We start from the raw sequence: 22,055 nt of genomic DNA, 5'->3' as shown, positions 1-22,055 counted from the left end.
ATAAGCTTAACTCATTCGAACCTTTTCATAAGCCAATATCGAGTAGCTAGAGCAGTTATTTTGTCATAACATCGTATAGATTAATTAATAACTGTTAAACATATATAAATATATATTGTAAAGTTATATTAACGACAAACTCGTTTAGACTCGCAAGCCGGCTAAAGCTCGATAAGTAATCTCGGGCTCGTTTATTAAAAGAGCTCACTTTTAGACTCGAGCTCAGGCTTGTTTAAACTTGACTCAATCAAACTTTTTGATAAGCCAATCTCGAGTAGCTCTCGAGCAGTTTGAATCGTTTACACCTCTATCAGTTCCGCAAACAGATAATAATAAACAGCTATATTTAAAAAAACACTATTTATCCTATTCTATTCGCAAAGCTTAACCCCCCCCCCCCCCCCTCCACCACCCACCCACCAATTTCCACATCTTTCCATTCACTCACTCTCCAAACCCACACAAACCCTAATCAAAACCACACCACACCACACCACACCACACCACACCACACCACTGTCTCCCGCCGCCGTCCACGGCGGAGCAAACCCTAACTCAATGGCTACCACCACCACTCCCGCCGACTCCAACGACGGCCCAGTCCTCACTCTCATCAACAAACGCATCCGTAACCTTAAGAAAAAACTCAACCGCATCTCTCAGATCGAACAATCCACCGTCAAAAACAAAGAACAAGAAGATCTACTCAAATCCAAACCGTCCATCGTCGCCGCCGTTGATGAACTTGAAAAACTCCGGCCGCCGTTGTCCGCCGCCGTCGATGAAGAAATCGCCATCGCCGTTAAACTCTCTCAAACGCCGTTAACTGAATTCACCGAAACCCTAGGTAACGTAATCGCCGTAACGGAAACTGAAACTGAAACTGAAACCCTAGGTGATAATAATAATAATAATAATAATAATAATAATAGTGATATTGATAATGATGATGTGAATGAGAGTGATCGAGTGATTGAGGATTTATTGAAGTTGATTTACATCGGGAACATGTTTGATGTGAAAACACGGAGCGAATACGATTCGGTGATGTTGACGAGGACTCACGAGAGGAATTGTTGCTTGACTTACGATTACGTGACGGATGACGATGCGGCGGTGGTGTTGGGAGAGAGTGATTTGGATTTGTTGGCGAAGATGAGTTCGCTTTTGATCTCAAGGCCGGTGGACTTGAGTGCGTCGCATCAGGACGCGCTGAGGAGGTGTGTGGAGCATGCGAAGAGGTGGTTGAAGGGGGCAGAGGAGTCTGTTGAGGCGGATTCGGATGTTACTTGTAAGATTAGACATTGTTTAAACTTTAAATTATTGCCATTGTTATGGTTAATTAATTGATTTAGTAGTGTAAAAGTGTAGATGAGCCGGGTTCAGAGTTGGCTTGGCGTGGGCGTTTTAAGCTCGGGCTTGGCTTGTTTATAGTTTTTTAAATAATTGTTTATTATATATAATAATAATTGATCACGAGCCAAGCTCGAGCCCGGGTGTTATTAATTGAGCTTGAAACGAGCCAATCTCGAGCTGGTGGTAAGTAAAATGAGATGAGCTCAGGCTTAGTCAAGCTTGGGCTTGACTTGTTAATTGTTTATAAAATCAATGTTTTTTTTAAATATTTATGAAAAATCTTAAACAAGCTTAAGCTATGCTTGAGCTCATGGAAGTACTTTAAACGAGTCAAAGCTTGAGCTCATCGTTTTGGCGTACAAGTAGGGACATAAAGGACCCTAGTCACTCGAGATCGGATTGGTAAACGCTTGAGTGTTTGAGCTGAATTGAGCTTGAGCTTGAATAAGCTTGTTTACCAAATGAGCTTGAGCTTTAAATGAGCATTTTGTTTCTATAATTTTAATTTAATTTGTTTATCATGAATTAATGGGATTACACAATATGTTTATACATAAAATATTATAAAAAGTATTAAATAGTACATGTAATGTTTTATATAAAATTTATATATATATATATATATAAAATAATAACTTATAACGAGCTAAGCTTGAGCTTGAATGACTATGCACATGTTGATCCCGGGTTTTATAAAATTGAGCTTCAAACGAGCCAAGCTCGAGCTGTTGGTAAGTAAAACGAGCCAAGCTCAGGCCTGGTCTAGCTTGGGCTCGAGTTTGGCTTGGCTTGTGATCTTGGGCTTGAGTCGAGCTTGGCTTGTTTTGACTTACGAGAGCTTGAGCATGGCTCGGTTTGGGCCATAGTTGTCAATAGCGGTGATAGCGGGCGCTATAGCGCGCTACGTAGCGATGCGGTTATAGGCCGCTATATACTAAATATAGGTCATTTAGCGTGATTATAGCGGTATTTCGAGTTTTTTTTGTTTTCATTTTGTTTTTTAATATAAAAAATCGTAGAAGAACCTATTTTTTAGGTTTGTTTATCGACCAAACAGCTTCACCTTCCACAAGTTTCACCGTAAAAGCTTATTTTGTGAATATAAAGCCTAATTATTTGCTTAAAAATTTTCTTCTCTTTTGTCGCTAAATATGAAATAGCGGTCGCTATTTACCGCTATTCGCTATGTAGCATATAGATGGCCCATCGCTATTTGCCGCTATTCGCTATTGACAACTATGGTTTGGGCCTTTTAAGCTTGGCTTGTTTATTATTTATTAAATAGTTATTTTTAATTGTTTTATGAAAAACCTTAAATGAGCTCTGTTTGTTAGTTGTTTTTTTACGAGAGCTTGTTTTGTTTTACTAGAGCTCAAGCTGAGTATGTTTCTTATATATTAAAGATTAAATAAGTTGCATATTCTACTTGCAATTTTTTATATTTTGAAAAAAACTTAAAACACGATTAAGCTTGGCTCGAGCTCGTGTGGTACTTTAAACGAGCTAAAGTTTTTTTTCTCAGTTGTTTTTTTCAAGTTCTGGCTTGGCTTGTTTATTATGTTCTAATAAATTTATATGCACGTTTTTGTTATTTTTCATTTATTTTGAGAATAATTTTAAGAGAGTACTTTAAAAGCTCAGTCCTAGCTTGACTGTGCACTGTAAAGTTAGCACATTGTAGTCCAAAAGAGTTAAAACCTAATACACAAGGCTCATTAAGGGTCTACAAGTTTAAACGAGCTTTATTTGAGGCTTGGCTTAAGCTCAAAAAAACCTGGCTTGTTTCTATTTTTGAGCTGTTTATCAATCCGAGTAGTCCGCGAGCGACTTGGCTCGTTTACACCCTTATTTATTTATTTGTGAATGATTTGATACTGCCTCCTGCACTTTACAGATGCTGCACTGAGGGAGAAGTTAACAAAGATTATTGGATCAGATTACCTTAAAATAACGCCTGAGATGAAAGCACCTGCTGTTGTTGCTGCTGAAGCGGCTGGGAATTATGTTTTCCAGGTTCCTGTGCAGGTGGAGAACACAGTTGCTCCACATGAACAAACGGTTAAATCTTTTGCTTTTCTTTGTTAATTTGATTTATTTGCAGAGTAGTGGTTTTTTCTGTGTATCATGTTTATAGTCTGTGTTATGTCAGTTCAATTGGTTACACATTCAACATCTCTTTATTATATAATCAACAGTATATTTGTCATGTATTTTTATATAGTAGCATTGTCGGCATGAGTTTTTGCTGTTTTCAGTCTGTTGTTAGTATTGCAAATGTGTGCTTGAGTTTCAATTCTTTAGTTGTCATGAGGTTGCTTTTTTGCTAAATAATCGGCTTATCGGTTATTTAAATTAGCTAACAGTTTGTGTGTGCTTGAGTTTTACTTTTTTAGTTGTGCATGGGGTTGTTTTTTTTGCTAAATAATTGGCTTATTGGTTATTGAAATTAGCACACAGTTTGTGCCTGTTAACTAATTTGAGAAGTTATTTTAACATTTATGTAAACATATTGAAACTGCTTATTTCAAGTAGATTAAACATAACTACATAAGCATAGGCTGAAAAACGAGCTATTCTAAGCATTCCTATAGTTTTCGTGCGATGTTGTTGATCCAAAAGGTCATGGCTTTGTTTACGATCCTATATGCTTCAGCACATTATGCTGTTTTATAACACGATTCTTAGAAAGTTTCATGGACTTTAATGGCTTCTAAGAATCTAAGTTACTGATGTACACCAATATTTAGACGGCTTCATATTAATTTAATCTTCATTGTTTTAGTTGCCATGATAAGGCTAAAGGTATTCTTTTAGTACTTCTGTTTCATGAGTTGTATTGAGTTAGCGGATGGCATAACATCAAGAGATGCACATCTGACTTATACATATTAATTTATGACATACAAACATATCCATATATGTATGCACATACATTTGAATGCTACATTCTAATCCTCGGTTTTTCTGCAGGAAGACAACTCCACTGATTTTCAGAGAAACGCGACTCATGAAGACCAGTCTGGTCCAGTTGAACATTCTTCTGAGGTGCTCTTCTTTCTTCACATTTTTGTTTTTTACCAATAATATCAACTACTAACCACTTTGTGTATAAATGTGAGTAAGATTATTTTTTACTTATCATAGCAGCATACTTTTTTAATACACGGGTGCTACATTTTACTATCAATTGTAGCAACGAATGATCATGTTTTTTTTTATTTTTGCAAGCTGTTGAGTTGTTACCTTATTTAGTGTGTGTATATATGTATGCATGTATATATACTGACACACACATACATACATATGTTTGTTAACTGGAGGACAAATATTATGTTAAGAACTGCACATATTTCTTTAAAAGCTTAAACAAATGGTAAAATTGATAAAAAAAACTTTGTTTATTACTTGTTTCACTGTTTCTTTGTGTTTTTTTCACCTCGAGTTTTTTAAAAAATGTATCTGCACTTCGAGAAAATGCTATCGGTACCTAACTTTTTTATAAAAAAATCTATAATAAACAGTACAAGTGTTAATAGTAATCACAATTATTTTTTTTACTGTTTTGCTGTTTTTTTTAATTAATGTTATAATAATGTATTTTAGCAGCAAGAACCAGAAGCTGAAAACACCATAGAAACTCAAGTTCAAGTGGAACAAGGCGAAACAAATCCAGCTAACACCGAGAACAAGGAACAGTACGCACCTCGTAGATACAACCAAAGAGGAGGCGGCAGAAGCAACGGCGGTGGGCGCGGAGGCAGAGGCTATGGAGGTGGACGTGGCGGTAGGAGTGGCGGCAGAGGTGGACCGTACCAGAACGGGCGTAATCAATACTACGAGCAACAAGGAAACTACTACCAAAGCAACCAAAGGAACTATTATGGCGGTAGGGGAAGAGGCGGAAGAGGTGGTGGTGGCGGTAATGGGAACGGGAATGGGTACAACCACCACCATGGAGCTGGAGTTGAAGTTGCGGAGTCTTGACTGTCGTGATTGGTTAGGTTTGGTTATATGCTTTTTTTGGTTACTAAATCTTGTTCGGTATTTGGTGGTAATTTTATCCGTCGGTCGGTTTACATGAAAACATGGAATGAATGCAGGACTTGTTTTCTTTTTCGGAGTAATTTGTCTTGGATTTTAATATGATGGTGATGAGACTTATTTTTTTTATTTACTCGTTCAAGAGGCGTCAAAACTTAATTAGAAAACCGGTGAAATTTTTTATATACCAATGCTTACACGTGCACAAATCAGGTTCACCTTGAAAACCAGAACCGGTTTTTTTCACACCGGGTAGAAAATGACACCGGTTCCTAGAAATGCAAACTTTTAGGAACCGGGTAGGGTTAGAACCGGGACCGGTTATTACGTAAAAACCGGTTCCACCGGTTTTTTTTAAAATTCAAACATTATAGTCGTTAGAAACCGGTTCCAACGGCTATATAGCCGTTTTTGACCGTTGGAACCGGTTTTATTACTATATTTAGCTAATTTTCATTCTATATATATCAATGTATGAGTGTGTACTTGTTAAACCACTTCCAAAACTATAAAACACACTCCAAAACACAATTAAGCTTAAACCGACAACAAATGACGTTATGGTGATCGAAACAACAAGATGCCCTGATGTTTGGGTTCATTACGATTTATGTCTAATGACCGACTCACATGAGATGGCACGTTGCAAATATTACTCGAAGTTTCTTAAAGCAGGGTCCAACTCGACATTACGAAAACATACGAATAAGTATTGTCGAGAGAAAAGAAGTTTGGATGCTAAAAAAGCGGAAGTGGGAGAATCGTCCGGCTCTACAACCCAAAAATAAGTATTCCCGAATTAAAACGACGGGCTTTGTTTTTTAAGTTTTAGTTGTTATGTTTAGTATCGTTTATGTTTTAATAATGTTTGTAATAGTTATTGTTTAAATAAATAAAATGTTCGTCGTTATTAAAAAAGTAACAAAAAATTAATCATGAGTAACAAAAGTAATTATAATTAAACAAATCAAAACTAAATATTAGTTGAACAAGTTACAAATAATTTTACTAAAACAAATAAAAAACACAAATTACAACTCTTCTTCGTCTTCATTCTCGTCTTCACCCTCGTCTTCGATATCGGAAGAAACCCCGTCCTCCGCATCCTCATCATGAATATGACGCTCTATTGGTATTTCGTCTTCAAAGTTCGCCTTGTGTTGTACACGATCCACCGCATCCAAATGGTCCTTTAGGCAAATGCAAACCTCTAGAGACTCGGGAGTTAATTTTATTCTTCGCATAGATAACACCCTCCCACTAAGAGAAAAAACAGATTCGGAAGCAACCGTTGAGGCTTGTACGACAAGCAAATCACGAGCCATGGCGGATAGAATGGGAAATTCGTTTTGTTTACCTTTCCACCAAGCCAACAAATCAATATTGCGAATTTCGTCGACCATTGCGCCCTCAACATAGTTTGCTCCGCTATATCGACCAAGTTCGCTAGTTGGTGTGTTTCCTCTTTGCCTCTTCGTTGTGGTTATGGTTGACTACCGTAACAACCCTTGGGTCCTCCGTAGCAGGAACGGGGGCAACAAAAACACTCTTCTTAGCCTTCTTGTTAGTTTTTTATGGGTGCCATAATAATATTTAGTTGGATGGTCGGGTAACGGAACGGGTTTGCTAAAGGAGTAGTATTTTAGTTTGTTTTTGAGTTTGGTGGTGAAACAAGTAATGGAAAACAACTTATATATAGTTTTTGGGCTACAAGAACCGGTTCCAACGGCTATATTACCGTTGGAACCGGTTCCAACGGCTATTATTTGTCTCAAAAACCGGTTCCAACGGCTATATTACCGTTGGAACCGGTTCCAACGGCTATTATTTGTCTCAAAAACCGGTTCCAACGGCTATATTGCCGTTGGAACCGGTTACAACGGCTATTTTGTGTCTCAAAAACCGGTTCCAACGGCTACTTTGACCTGTGTTTGACTTTTCAAAAAAAAACCCGCCGGAACCGGTTTTTTCGGGTAGGAACCGAACCGGTTACAATTAGGAACCGGGTAGGAACCGGGTTGGAACCGATGGGGACATACAAATAGGAGAACCGGGTACGATTTTCAGGTACAAAAATACCCAAACCAGGTATTGGGCCAACCGGGTAGGAACTGGAACCGGTTCCGGTTCGGTTCCACCAGTTAGGTTCCGTAACCGGTTTTTTTGTGCACGTCTACCAATGCGTGACTCGTTTTAGTCTATAAGAAAACCGGTAGAAGTTTTTTAAAACTTTTATAAACTATGAACTTAGTATTTGTGACTGACAAGTTCTATCGAGCACTCACAGCTGCGTTTGCATAGGCATCGTTTGGATTTCTAAACCTTTTTCGTTGTGACTTTTGTTCGCTGCCTAGCATCGTTTTAAATTCGTTTTGATTTGTAGCGCTCAAAATTAAAGAGTCTCTCTTTTTAGATATTTCATAAAACCTAACATGGATGAGATTGATGTTTTCGGGTGCCAAGATTGGTGATGCGAAGAGTAACTTTGAGTAGTTTTAAACAAGTTGTGACTACATCATCGATACATCAAATAACACAGAAGAATGCTTGTTGAAGCGTGTAATGAGTCCTTGAATATGTGTAAAGAAACTTCATGTGAAAGGCTACAATACTTTTGTGAATGCTTAATTCGGCTGTATGGATAATTATTGTAGACCGAGTGCAAGTTTTGTACGCCACACATGAAATCAAATATGGGTTTCTTCGAATGTTAGGTAGTATCGACTATATACATTGGGTATGGAAGAATTGCTCGCTAAAGTGGCCACATTACCTTGTGATTATGCTCAAAGTTGTGGCTTCACTAGATTTATAGACTTAACGTGCATTCTTCGGTGTCACTGTTTATAGACTTAACAACATTAGTGTCCGTCAATCGCGTTACTCAACGTGGTTGTACACGGATTGGAGGAAAACAAGTTAATATGAACATATATATTAATTGATAAAGGATCCAATACAATAATCCCTAATCGTACATTACGTACGCGACTCGCATCCCCGTCGATTTCAAATAACACGCGGTGGCAATATTGTAATATTCATCAAATCGTTGCTCCCATCGATTTCATCCACCTTCAACATGACCGTTCAGCAATCCGTCACCATCAAACGATCCTGTCCACCGTCCACCATCCAATGATTCCTTCCACCGTACACCATCTTCCTCCGTCACGACCTGTTGATAAGATTGACCAATTGAAATTGAAATTGTTGAACTAATTGACCAATTAAACTTTGAAATTGGTCCAATTAATCATCAATTTGAAGTTTCAATTGATCAATTTTGAGTTTTGAGTAATGGATTTTAACTGAACGTTTAAAGTTTTAAGCGCCATTTGCAGAAACGCAGTTGCAGACATTCCATATTTTGTTCATATGATCGAATCAATGATCAAATTAACGGTCGATTGACGATTATTTGATGATTATGAGATTATATGAAGTGATTTCAGTGTTGAATTTCATGTTTACAGGTGTTTAATTTTTTTCTGTTAGTTTTAGAATTTCTGAACACCCAGAACTTCTTAGAACTTCTAAACTTTATCAGAACTTCTAAACTTTTTTTAACACCCAGAACTTCTTAGAACTTCTAAACTTTATCAGAACTTATAAACTTTTTTTAACAACCTGAACTTCTTTGAACGTATTAGAAAGTTTCAAAGATGTTCATTGTTTTTTGAACACCCAGAACTTCATTGAACGTTTTAGAACGTTTAAATATGCTCTTTTTTGTTCAGAACGTTTAAAGTTCATCAGTTTTTTTTTTCAGAACGTTTAAACATAATATTTTGAACCCTAATCAGAGCTCGATTGAGTGCGTTATTTCTGCAAATCCATAATCGATTGATGATTCTAAAGCCCCTTACACATCAATTCGATTGATTAAATCATCAATTTTGGTGTTTATTTTGGTCAGAACGTTTAAACTTTGAGCAGAACGTTTAAACATGAACCCTAATCATAGCTCAATTAAGTGTGTTAATTTGTATTTTCATAATCGATTGATGATTCTAAAGCCACTTACACATCAATTCGATTGATTAAATCATCAATTTTTGATAAATTTGAAGATTTTTAATGTTCAGGGACGTTCTATTTCAATTTTGGTTTTTTACTTTAGAGATTTCATACTTTAAGCTGTGATTAGAGTTTAGAAATTGGATTAGATTGAGCGACAAGTTCCGAATTTGGATCAGAGTTGATTTGTAATCGACGAATTTTGATCGCGAACTACTGTTGGGCTATTTACAAAATTGTCACCGCGCGTTTTTTAATCAAACGCTCTGTAATATCGCGTACCTAATGTATGATAAGCCATTGTTGTACGTTAACCCACCCCTATATTAATTTGACTCATGCCATATGATTCGATAATGTGGTACATGTTGCTAGAACACTTGACCGATTTAGTTTATTAGTTTTCTTTAAAGTTATTTATTCAATCTTGTAACTCTTTTGATTAGCGGGATGTCTTTTTTATAGGTTTTTTAACATATAAAAGTTACTCAAAGGTTATTTTGTGATTGGTTTTTATTTTTACGTTGCTGTTCTAATAGTATTGAATAAAAAAGTACATATATTAAATGCTAAGGTAAAATTTGAAACAAACTGACAAAAAAGAAACCCAACCGCCTAAAGCTTACAAAATCTGCATTGTCTTGCATTACTGCTTAAGTGATTCCTCATGTTCTTCACCGTTGTTTTTCTTTTTTCAAAGTCTGTATCTTTTTTCCAGTTTCCCGCTGGAGGCGGTTACGCCTTTTTTAATATATTTCTACTCTTTCCGCTCAAAAAAAAAACAAAATCTGCAAAAAAGGATTGCGGTACGCACGCCTCCAACAGAAGATGCCAACGTCGCTATCAACACAAGTTGTCATCAACATAAAAGATAAAATAATGGCTTGATGAAGACACTAGAGCCAAAACAAACGTACAACTGAGTTACAAAGAAAACTTACACCGGTATATCCAATTTAAAGCTTTAAACAAGGGCCTATTTTTAACCCATAGAAAACCCAAAAGTTTTAAATTTTAATGTCTTCCATCACTTTAGAGACCCAAAGTTCTAAATACACTAACATGTAATAAACTTATTTTATAAGAGATTTTAATCTAAAATCTTATTTTATAAGTATGTGGTTTAGCTTGTATGTTAAACTTTAATCTCAGAAAATGTATTTTTATGTCTTACATAAACTATATTCTTTATACTATATTTAAGCCTGCTCTATGACACTTCGCTAAAATGGTCATCTACCATTCAAATATTAAATCCAATACCCTAACGCGAGCTAATCCTCACATAATTGAAAGTCGTTAAGGTTAATTCCAACAAGTTTAGCATAAGGCCACACATGAACAATACATGCTTTTAAGTAAGTTATTTTTAGTGACATTACTCGAACTTTTGAATTTATGCGACGAATACGAATGTTGGTGATAAACTATTTAAATGATTCAAGTATTTTAAACGAACATATAAGATTTGAATTCCATGCTTTACCAAATATATTTTATAATTATATATTTTTTATTAAATATGGACATTAAATACGAAACAATTTCGAATGCTTACTATCTATTTTATTTTTTTCCTTTGTACATAGCTTGAATTATTTATTTGCAAATATTTCACAAAGCCTTTCCTATAAATACCTTACCCTTTTACAAACTCAAACCTCTAACCTCTCCAACTCACACACAAGTCTTATAACCTCAAGTGTTGGATTTGGTTTGGAGTTTCAAGTTCAGTTTAAGCTTTCTTTCTCATTGCTTTCTTTTTGTAAGTAAAGTTTTATAAAAACACTTTATTTGTTTTTACTAGTTTATCATGTACAAGTATAATAACCCAAGTGAAAAAGTTTAAGTAACCTAACATCTTTAATAAATTCACTAAAATTTGATTCTTGGCTTGTTGCTAGATGTACCAACTGCATAAAAACATTAAATAGGTTACTTAAGAAAGGACAAATTAATATAGTATTATTTGCTTTTTTAAAGCCCGTCATCTTCTTCATTTAACTCGAATTCTCTCATTTTAGTTTTCCCGAGTTGAAATGTTCGGATTAGCACTCCAACGTTCGAGTCGAAGATGGAAGAGCTCTATCTGTTTACACAGATTTGTTTCGGTCCACAAACCCATAACTACAACAATGTAGCATATAATGTTGGAATAGGCGGTCTCGGAATTGTATGTTCATAGAGCTTGACTTGGTTATTTCGTATTACATTAAACTAATCACTTGTGAAATCATCAAATTTTTAGTATCGGGTATCTGATGATTTTGTAAGATATGCTTTGCTTTTTTTACTTTTGTGAAATTGTACTTGAGCTGAGCCATGGTGAGCTCGAGCTTAAACGAGCTGGTTCAAGCTCGGGTGTTTATTTTATCGAGCTCGAGCTCGGCTCGTTTAAAGCTCAAGTCTAGGGATGAGCATATTTTCGTCCAACTCGAAAACCGATGGCCCAAACTGGAATTGGCCCAATCCCGACCCAAACATGTGCTATTGTTCTGGTTCTCGGTACCTAGTTAGTGACTGAGTATCCTATCATGGTTTGACCTAAAACCATTGAAGGCTGTTGAAGTGACACGAAAAATTTCTGACTTCCCGAGTTCATTTATGAAAAGAAAGTTTTCGTGTCACTTCGACAGCCTTCAGTCGTTTGTTTTGTTCTGCTAAACATAAAATTTAATCCAAGGAAGAGCTTCCTCAAACACCTCTTAACCCAAGAGGAGTGCCTGATGAACACCTCTTTATTTAATAGGAGTGCACGAAAATCCTATCACGATTTAACCCAAAAACTGTGAAAAGCGAACCGTGAACACCCCTAACAACACATTCATTTAATCAAACATAATATTACACCTAACAATCATATAGTAACTTCTTATTGTTTGAGTGAGCAGGTTGAATTTGATTTACTGCCTAGCTATGAAGTGAGAGAAGAAGAATTTAAAAACAAGGTATGCATGGGTTGTGGACCTTTTGTAGATTATTGTTACGACTGCAAGAATTTAAAAACAAGGTATGCATGGGTTGTGGACCTTTTGTAGATTATTGTTACGACTGCAGATTATTTTTAGTGTAGGTGGTTAATTATTAGAGTAGGTGGCAGATTATTATTGTTAACACGACAATATAGTTATTATTTATCTACTTCTTTACTGGTCTTTGAAGGTGGCTAATTTGAGGCAAAGGTTCTTTCACGAAGATAGGCTAGAGGTTGTTCCTAATTTAGAATTTTACTCTAATGCACACAATATCCGGAATGCTATAAAAGAAAACAAAACCTTTGATGCTCAAAAGGTAATGGTTATACAGTTATAGACTTCCAATCTGGAAAAATTTTTATGCTTTTTTTATTACTAACAGTGTATTTATTGAAAATGTTGTTTACAGAAAGTATCCCAACCGATCAAGGTCCTATCAAATTTGAGAAAGATTTTTGCTCTGGGTATTTGAGAAAGATTTCTACTAGTAGAAGCCGTCTGGTCACTATCAATCAATCTACTAGAAACAACAATCGTATTCTTACATTTCTCGTTGAATGCATCGATTTCCAAAAGTAATCGCAGCTCCACTGTTTTTGGTTCAACCTTGATATGATCAGATAGATACTTCATGTCTTTGCAAATCTTCTCCGCCAAGTAGTTCTTCCTCTTTTTCTCTGAAGCATGGTCAATCTACAAGTAGGGGAGAAATCAGTTAAAAAGATCACAAAAGTCATAATACTAATAAACATAATAATCACTAACCATCCAGTTCTGGTGGAACTTTTTAATCGCTCCTTCATCAATCTTTGAAACTTCTAGCCCTTCCTTATAGCCTCTCGTCTCCATACATTATAACTGTAAAAATAGGGTACACCCCCCTAGATTCTTCTCTACCCCTTTCCCTTTAACAAATGTTTGAATGTTGTGTTTGAGACCATTTATAGCAATAGTTGCCCATGATTGCTTATGAAGACTGGTACCATTCTTCACATAACCCAAATATTTTTTTCCTAATTTGCCCACAGGGGCAGGACACTACGTAATGCAATGCTATTTATGCAAAACTTTGCTTAATAGCATTGTCTTCAAGAGCATCATTGAGTGTTTCCTCAACCCTCTTAATATTAATATATTTGTACTTGTTATTTTGTTCCAAAAGACAATATTTATTGAGAAGATCATCATCATCCACTTCATCTTCATCATCCACTTTATTTTCAGCTGCATCATTCACTTCATTTTCAATTGCACCATCCATTTTATCTTCAGTTGCATCTCCATTTGGTATACCCATTATACGAGAAAAATCCTCAACTTTAATAGGGACGTCTTGGGTCTCATTCCCCTTCTGTACAGTTAGCGTCATTTGATCACAATTAATATGCCTAACAATTGATTTGATCAAATCCCCCTTATGTACAGTTAGCGTCATTTGATCACAATTAATATGCCTAACAATTGATTTGATCAAATCCTTTTGTAGGCTTAAACTTCCCTCCTGGAAGTCTAGAAAAGAGGCAAAAGGGGTTGTTAATATGACATTTCTTTGTTCGACACTTAGTGTGTTCAAAACTTTATGAAACTTGTCTACCGAACACCTTATATGGGTTTTATTACCCTTTTTCTTCTCCGGTTTTATGGGATTCTTTTCCTTTTCTTTCATGTATACATTCTTGCATTCTTTTTTATTTAAACCTAGGTTCTTCGCCCTAAATAACAAATAAAAACCTAAACTTATATGAAGCAAATGGAATATTAGACTAACATTAAGAACTCACAAATCGTACACACAATGAATAAAGGCATAATTGTGCAAAAACTAACAAAAATTTAACATGATATTCATAAACAGATATAGTACTGAGCAATTCCTCTTCTTTCTTCTCCGTCTGACGCCATGCGCCCATGCTTAGGTTTCTTTCTTCTATGATACAATGGGAAAAAAAGGGGGCGGGATTGAGAAAATTGAAAAGGGGGATCCAACTTTTTGGTTATTTATTTATAAACTTCTAGTCTTCTAGGGACTAAACTGCAGAACTATTGAATAAAAATAAAGGGAGTTCTTGCAAGGTTATTTATGTATGTACACTTTATAGGCTACTAACAAACCAATTCCATTATAATTGATTTGCCATTATTTCCTTTCTTCCACATCATCATCATCATCATCATCATCGTACTCAGTATATCCCACCAATAGCAATGCTATGGTAGGGTCTGAGGAGGGTAAGATGTAGACAGCCTTACCTCTATCCCATAGGGATAGAGAGGCTGCTTCCGGTGAGACCCCCGGCTCGATAGTAGTTTTGAATCAAGCCTTGGACATAAGACACATAACACTCAATCATCGGGACACCGGCTGATTGGTGCATGTGCCCTTGTCTTTCGGCTATCAACGCCACCACATGATGCCTGATTAACCTTCCGCCACTTTTAACGTTATTTTCACGTGATTAGTAAAATAACGTCAAAATTAGTGCAATTTTACTTTTGCCCACCCAAGGGTTCACACATATATACATTATATGTGCGCACCGCAAGCAGGGCGTTATTATTCTATTAATGTATATGTACACTTTATAGGCTACTTGTTGTAGGGAACAAATCAGTTCCATTAAAATTTCAATCAATACCTCGGGTATTGGTCAACCTTCATTAGTTCATTTACCACCGGTAAGTTTGACCAATTTTTTTTAAAGGTTGACCCCTTATGATAAAAACGACCATCTAGATATAACAAATATTTTTAAATTGACTTTTTTTGGTCAAACAGTATGTGACGTAATTGTAGTGCTTCTATGTGTCAAATCTTCAATCAAACCGCACCAATAATCCAATTCAATCCCGAAGATCACGCACCTAATCACCCTCCAACTTTCCAAATAATCAAAAACGCATATCAAGGTCGAATTATCAACACAGACGTTAAGAACATGTTCATGGGTGTTTGGATGTGTTTAACTCTTATGTGAACACTATCGGTGTTGAATGAACATTCAACATTTCAACAGCATGAATGAACACTCTTGCTATGGAATGAACATTCATGTATGTGGGTGAACAATGTCAACTCGTGGGTAATCAAAAGCGCGTATCAAGGTCGAACTATCAACACAAACATTAAGAAAATGTTCATGGGTGTTTTAACTCTTATGTGAACACTCTCGGTATTGAATGAACATTTTCAAAAATTTATACTTTATTTGAACAATGTGTATAAGAACCCACGATTGTGAGAAAAAATAATAAATAAATAAATGTTTTTTTGATTTTTTAATATTGCGCCTAGTTGGGACTCGTGGGATAATTAAGATGGTGGTTCTCTTATTCAAGTTTTATTTGACTCGTCAAGTTTTCATTTCTTCATTTTAGGCTTTCATTTCTTCATTTCAAGAGTGTCTATTTTGTTTTCTCTATGCGGGGCAAGCAACAACCGGTAGGGTTTTGTTTTCACTTAACAGGGCTATCGACGACTCATGGGATGAATAAGAAGCTGGTTATTTCAATCGACCCTCAATATCAACAATATATAAATCTTCGCAGTTGTTAATTCAACTTAATTAACGTAATTAGGGAAATGAAAATTTGTAGGAATTTACCTACTAGTGCCCTAAGTTAGTCACCCGATTAATTTATGTTAAATGCATGTAACCATTCAAATGATATATTAAACATCGAGTTAGCAAGTTGCAATCATATTTCTTTGAATGAAATTTATGTTTAAGCATCTAAATGGGTGTTCATCATAGGCATGTGATTTGTATTCGTATAGATGTGATTACTTTTGTGTTACATTCAACATAAGGTTTAAAATATGTCACCCCATCGTACTCAGTGCAATCTAATTAGTTAATGATCAGAATGTTGGTATGTAAGGACATGTATCTCGCTCTAAGTTAGTTGTAGGATCGATATTATATATGTCTATGTAGTCGATTAAACATTATTAGTAAAACCGATCAAGTCTTACAACTTAGTACCTAACCTGAAACCGGAATTTATTGTGTGTTCTCATCTTTATAACCACTTAAGTTTATCGTGTTTTTCTTTTCATGTTACATGTTTTTTACTTAGATTTGCCAATTTGTTAGTTAGTTTTTTTATCAATTCAAACCTTTTTTGAATTTTCTTTACAAATAAAATTAATAGTTTTTTTATCAACTCAAACCTCTTTTGAATTTTCTTTACAAATAAAATTAAAATATATATAATTATCCAGGTGTAACTCATGGATACGATGCGTACCCTAGTTACCTAAGTTTTTATAATTTTTTGCACAACTTAAACGACGGTCTCCTAAGCTTCGTAATGAGAAGCTATATATGTGACTAGTGTGTTTTCAATGCGCGTTGGGCAGAACCCATATTTTTAAACGCGGATATACAAATACAATATAAGATTAATGACTATCAATTTGACACAACAAAAAATAGTTTATTAAAAGAACATGGTCGATATCGATTATGCTCATTACAGTATCAATGTAGTGACACTTGGTATATAACTTACAAAGTCACAGTACAAAAAAGACTCTATTATAGTGTTATGAATACATGTATATTTTCAAACAAACTTATATACTTTATTGCGACTACACGTCCGTTTTAACATCGTGACATGGATTAAAGAAACATGTCATAATTGAATACTAAAAAAATGTAAAACTTTGTATGTTAACCATTATAAAAGAACCAATAACTCAGATATATAAATAATAACAAAAAGAAAAACAAATGTAATGAGACAATTTAAAACCATAAAAAACCTGAGGGCTAAATTGCAAAGTAAACAAAGTTTAAAGAAATAAAATATTAGGTATCAAGTTAAAACATTTTTAAATTTTTGGAGATAACTTTAAACAATTTAAAACAAAAGGGGCTGAACTTGCCAAAGTCTTTACTCTACTGTAGCAATCAGGTTTTCTTTAATATATAGGTAGGTAAAACCCGTCGCTTTGCGGCGACACGAGTTTGATCGGCATTAGTTAACATGCGTTGGTAAAACCTGGGCGTTGCAATGGTTAGTTGATGTAGGTATCTCTTAGGTTCGTTACGGTAGCATAACTAACCTCAAAAGTTAAATACGTAAATAAACATAGTTAAAACAACATAAATCGGTAAAACACCGACATTGTGTGCCTAGTCAACATGAATTTGATCGGCATCGATAAGGTTTGTAATGGTATCAAAACTGAATCCAAAAAATTAATATATAAAAAACACATTATAAAAAGAATCAAAGAAAGTAATCTAAAAGCTCACTTGCGACACTCTACTTCTGATAATTATCTATATTATAATTCCGATATCTTAGCGTCTTTATTATGACTTGTAGATAATGCTTTGTTTATTGTATATTATCACACAACTAATTTTTAACAAATTAGCAAGTATTAACAACAAAGGGAAAAGAGTTTTCCTATCCAAAGCTATTAAAAAAAGCAAATACATCGTAAAGCAAAAAAAAAAGAACGGAAAAAAAAACTTATCTAAAAATGCAGGACATATCTTTCCTCATTCTATGCCTTGGATTTGGAAAGAACAAAAAGTGCATTGCTCAATTCTTAATGGATGAAAGATGCAAAAGTGAAAATGATACTGAAGCATCTAGGTTTACTTTAATATATACTAGTGTGTTCCCTTCTCGCGAAGAACTTGGTAACGGGATCAAGTTTTGAAAAAGCAAATATACAAACATATCGTAACAACTATCACCTCGATAAAAAACTATTTATCTAAGTATAGAAAAAATGATTTGTATCAGCTTGGCTAATTACAATATCCACGTAGTACTGCACTCTTATATAACATTCAATAAAAAAAATTATATTATATTGCGAACACATTTCGTTTTCAACGAAACTTATATACTTTATTGTGAACACTTTCGTTTTAACGGCGCAACATAAACGAAATAAACACATCGTAATGACATACTAAAATATCTAAAAAAAACCTCGTATGTTGGTCATTAAAAAAGATCGGTAACTAAAATATACATATATAATATCATATTAGGAAACATATTAAATACTTTAGGGGGCAAAATTCAACAAAGTTTAACAAAAAAGAATGTTTGGGAACAAAATAAAACATTTTAGAACTTTAAAGAGGCTAGTTTAAAATAACTTAAAAGTTGAGAGACTAAAAGTGCAATGTTTTGAAAAATACTGTAGCGCCTATGTCAGACTGGCACGAGAGGATGGACCAGTGTTTGATTCGGATGACGTCATAAATAATTTAAATATAAAATATATATAGATATAAAAAATTATAAATAAAAATAATAATATAATAACCAACTTCGATGTGCATTTACAAAGATTTTTTAAAAATATATAGAACTTACATTTCTTCCATGCTAACGTAAATATAGTTTGGTTGGTTAGTTACTGAAGTATTCAACAATACTTAATCTTGGTCATGCATCCAGGTTCAATTCCCAACGTCCACACCATTTTTATTTAATTAAAAAAGCCTTTTTCCCGGTTCACCGGGTCGACCCTGAAACCCAGCCGGGTTTTTAAAAAACGAGCTAAATACCCTGACCTGCCCGGTATAGATACCGGGTCGGTCGACCGGTCAGACTGGATTTCAAAACACTGCTTATAACTTAATACACTATACTCGTATATTTTAGTAGAAACTAGAATTTGAACCCCCTAGGTTGTTATGCAGATAAAAAAACTTGTGTTATGTATAAAAACCTTATTATTTTCTTGTATCAGAAACATACACAACCAAAATTTAATACTTTTTACATAAACTAGTTAAATATCTCTAAAATTCGAAGGAAATAATAACATGTACAACACGAAAACAGTTGTGAGTAGAGAACCATAAAAACGCGCAAACACTTCACAAGTAAAAGAATAATAGAAGAAAAGCACAAGCAAGAGTAGGACTGTTCAAAAAGTAAGACCCTATCCTTTTACCTAATACCCTACACGGACCCTTTACCCTTTTAGGAAGAAACATGGACCCGAGACCCTACCCTCTAACCAATAAAAGGGTTGGGTATAAATAAGAGTTTCGAGGGTCCAACCCTTTACCATTTAAGACAGTAATCACGTCTCTTTTTTCTGCATTTACTAGTTGCACATCTCATAAATGACTTTAATATATGAATCCTAGAATAATTATACTTCCATTTAATAACATTGTAACGTCTAACTTCAAAAGTTTATCAATTACTTGAACTGATGCAAACAATATTCACATTCACAAATTACTTGTAGATAACAATTCAGTGATTTCCATATATATGTTTTCATTCAGTAGTATGACCCTTTATTTTTATTTTTCTTAGTAGTTGAAAATTTTCTAATGAATCATATATGATATACAAACCTCTCATAAATTTTAGATTAATCGTGAATCTGATGTATATCTATATAATAAACGGGTCAAGGGTTTGAAAAAGGGTCGGATCCTTGAAACCCTTTTACCCTTTAAGGTGAAATTTAAATACCCTTTACCCAACCCATATTATTTATTCGGGTCTAATTAAGGGTTTTAAGAGTCGGGTAATCGGGTTTCAAGGGCCCGACCCTTATCTTGCTCACCCCTAAGCAAGAGTGAATTATACAGGTACATAACCATCTTATATACCACAGTTAAACAATACACAAACGTTTAAAAAATAATATAAGGAGCAAGCAAGAGTAAATTATACAGTTATATGACCACCTTATATACCACAGTTTATGCGACACCCGGCTAAAAAATAGCCTAAACCGCGACTAATATAATCTCGATTAGCAATAAATTTCATCATTATGAGAAAAATATTCTTTATTAGTAATCTAGACGTTTTAAAGTCAACAAAAAGTGCAAAATCGCCACGTAACGAGCCTGACGTGGAATAATCTCGAGTAACGAGTCAAAAAGTAAATAAATCCTTAAAGAGGCCAAATGATCTCGAAAAATTAAAATACATATTAAAGTAGTCGAGACAATGTATAAACTTAATTTTAGAAGGCTCGAATCGCAAAAATTGCAAAATAAGTAACCAAGTGTCAGTGTAAGACCCGGTAAAGACCCAACGTCAACTATTTCCAAAAATTAGTTTCTTAGGCTTGTATTATCTAAAATCCAATTTCGTGCAAAGTCTGACAAAATTATTAGGAACAGGATTCGTTTGATTAGCTAAAATTAATTAGACGTTAAAACGGAAACATAAGATTATTGTTTAAACACAAACCATGTGCCATCACCCATTGTTTTCCCAAAACCAACACCACACATGTCACTTGTAATGATTACCATAATCATTACCATAACACTTGGAAGGCTTTATTTGTTGACAACACACCCATCCAATGATTGCATCTTCTAGAAGCAATGTGTTGTAACATTCTCATCCATATTTCACCCCAATGGTTACTCCTAATCATGATGTTGATATGTTGGCTTAATCTCCATCAGCCACTTGTCCACACTATCCCTTTCTTTGTCTCTATAAAACCCATGGCACACACACACTCTCTTCACACACAAATTCAAATATTAAACACACACATACATAATCATAATCAAGAAATCATGAAGGTTTAAAATCAAGAATAAGATCAAGAAAACTAGGAAGAAATTAAGGAAGAAGAACACCATTCTCACACCCACTACACTCTCAATCTTATCTTTAGATTTTCAAGAACACAATTAAGTTTTATTTATGAGTTGATTTCTTGGGTTAACTATGTTAAATTAGGTGTTCTTGAGTTGAGATTGAACTTGAAAGTTTGAAATTATGAATGTGGTATGTGTGTATGTATAAACCGTAGGTATGTATGTGTGTGTAAATGGGATAATCAAACTCATTACACATGCACACATTCATCCTAAAGATCCAACATTGATTGCTAAGCTTGATTATAAGTGTTGTTGAATCTCTTGATTGTTTGTTATAAACTTGAATGAATTTGATGTTAGGGTTTGTTGTTAGAATGGAATTTGGATGGATTGTTGAATCAAGAAGTGATATGGAATAATCAAATTGAAAATAGGATATGATATATGCTAGAATTAATAGTTGAAACTTGAAAATTAACCAAAGATTGGTAAAGTTACAAAATAAGGAAACTTTAATTTAAGAAAAGTTGAAATTTGGATTTTGATGTGGATACTTATGATGAATGTAATCAATATGTGATTAATGGCAACTTGAAACTAAGATAGGATGCATGATTAAAGGATTGATTAGCTAACACAATAATTGAATTAGCAAACAACTTACCAAAATAGGAAACTTTGTTGCTTAGTTAATTAAAAGATCAAAATTGGATAGAACACTTAGGATGCATGGAACTCTATAAAACAAGTTGAATGAATTAAACTTATAATTGTACTTAATCAAAGTGGAAAGATTGAATTAGATAGAATTATCAAAAATTAAAAGTTACTATAAAAAGAAACTTTGTTAGTTAAACACTTAGAAAGTTTATATTTTGATTTATTAATTAACTACTTGAACTTATACATATATGATATGATGATTTGAACCTGTAAATTTAGATATTAATATGATATTTGTCATATAAAAAAATAACAAGCTTAACTAGTAACATTGTTAAGGTAATCTAAAATACGAACTAGGAACCGAAAAACTCGATTAAAGTATCTTATGAACATATATAGTCAAAACTGCTATTTATGGTAAATT

General features: G+C 34.4%; 1 protein-coding gene across 2 annotated transcripts; it reads left to right on the top strand.

Moving 5' to 3' along the window:
* Positions 1–558: 558 nt before the first annotated feature.
* Positions 559–5,470, top strand: LOC143616940 (uncharacterized). 2 transcript variants are annotated; one of them, XM_077089635.1, is made up of 4 exons: positions 559–1,291; positions 3,251–3,414; positions 4,327–4,401; positions 4,963–5,470. In XM_077089635.1, exons 1-4 carry the CDS (start codon positions 559–561, stop codon positions 5,338–5,340), a joined length of 1,350 nt encoding a protein of 449 aa, XP_076945750.1. In that variant the 3' UTR covers positions 5,341–5,470. The 2 variants fall into 2 exon arrangements, with proteins under 2 accessions (XP_076945750.1, XP_076945749.1); XM_077089634.1 differs by having other exon boundaries at positions 4,960–5,470.
* Positions 5,471–22,055: the final 16,585 nt, after the last annotated feature.

The sequence above is a fragment of the Bidens hawaiensis genome, unplaced genomic scaffold (genome assembly GCF_021521415.1).
Source record: "Bidens hawaiensis isolate Kalapana, Puna unplaced genomic scaffold, B.hawaiensis_p1.1 tig00050658_1, whole genome shotgun sequence".
Classification (NCBI taxonomy): Eukaryota; Viridiplantae; Streptophyta; class Magnoliopsida; order Asterales; family Asteraceae; genus Bidens; species Bidens hawaiensis.
This window is presented reverse-complemented; position numbering and strand designations above follow the sequence as displayed.

Coding starts and splice junctions, on each gene's coding strand:
- LOC143616940 (XM_077089634.1), top strand. CDS start 559: ATGGCTACCACCACCACTCCCGCCGACTCCAACGACGGCCCAGTCCTC. Junction 1,292..3,250: donor GGCGGATTCGGATGTTACTT/GTAAGATTAGAC, acceptor TGCACTTTACAG/ATGCTGCACTGAGGGAGAAG. Junction 3,415..4,326: donor TTGCTCCACATGAACAAACG/GTTAAATCTTTT, acceptor GTTTTTCTGCAG/GAAGACAACTCCACTGATTT.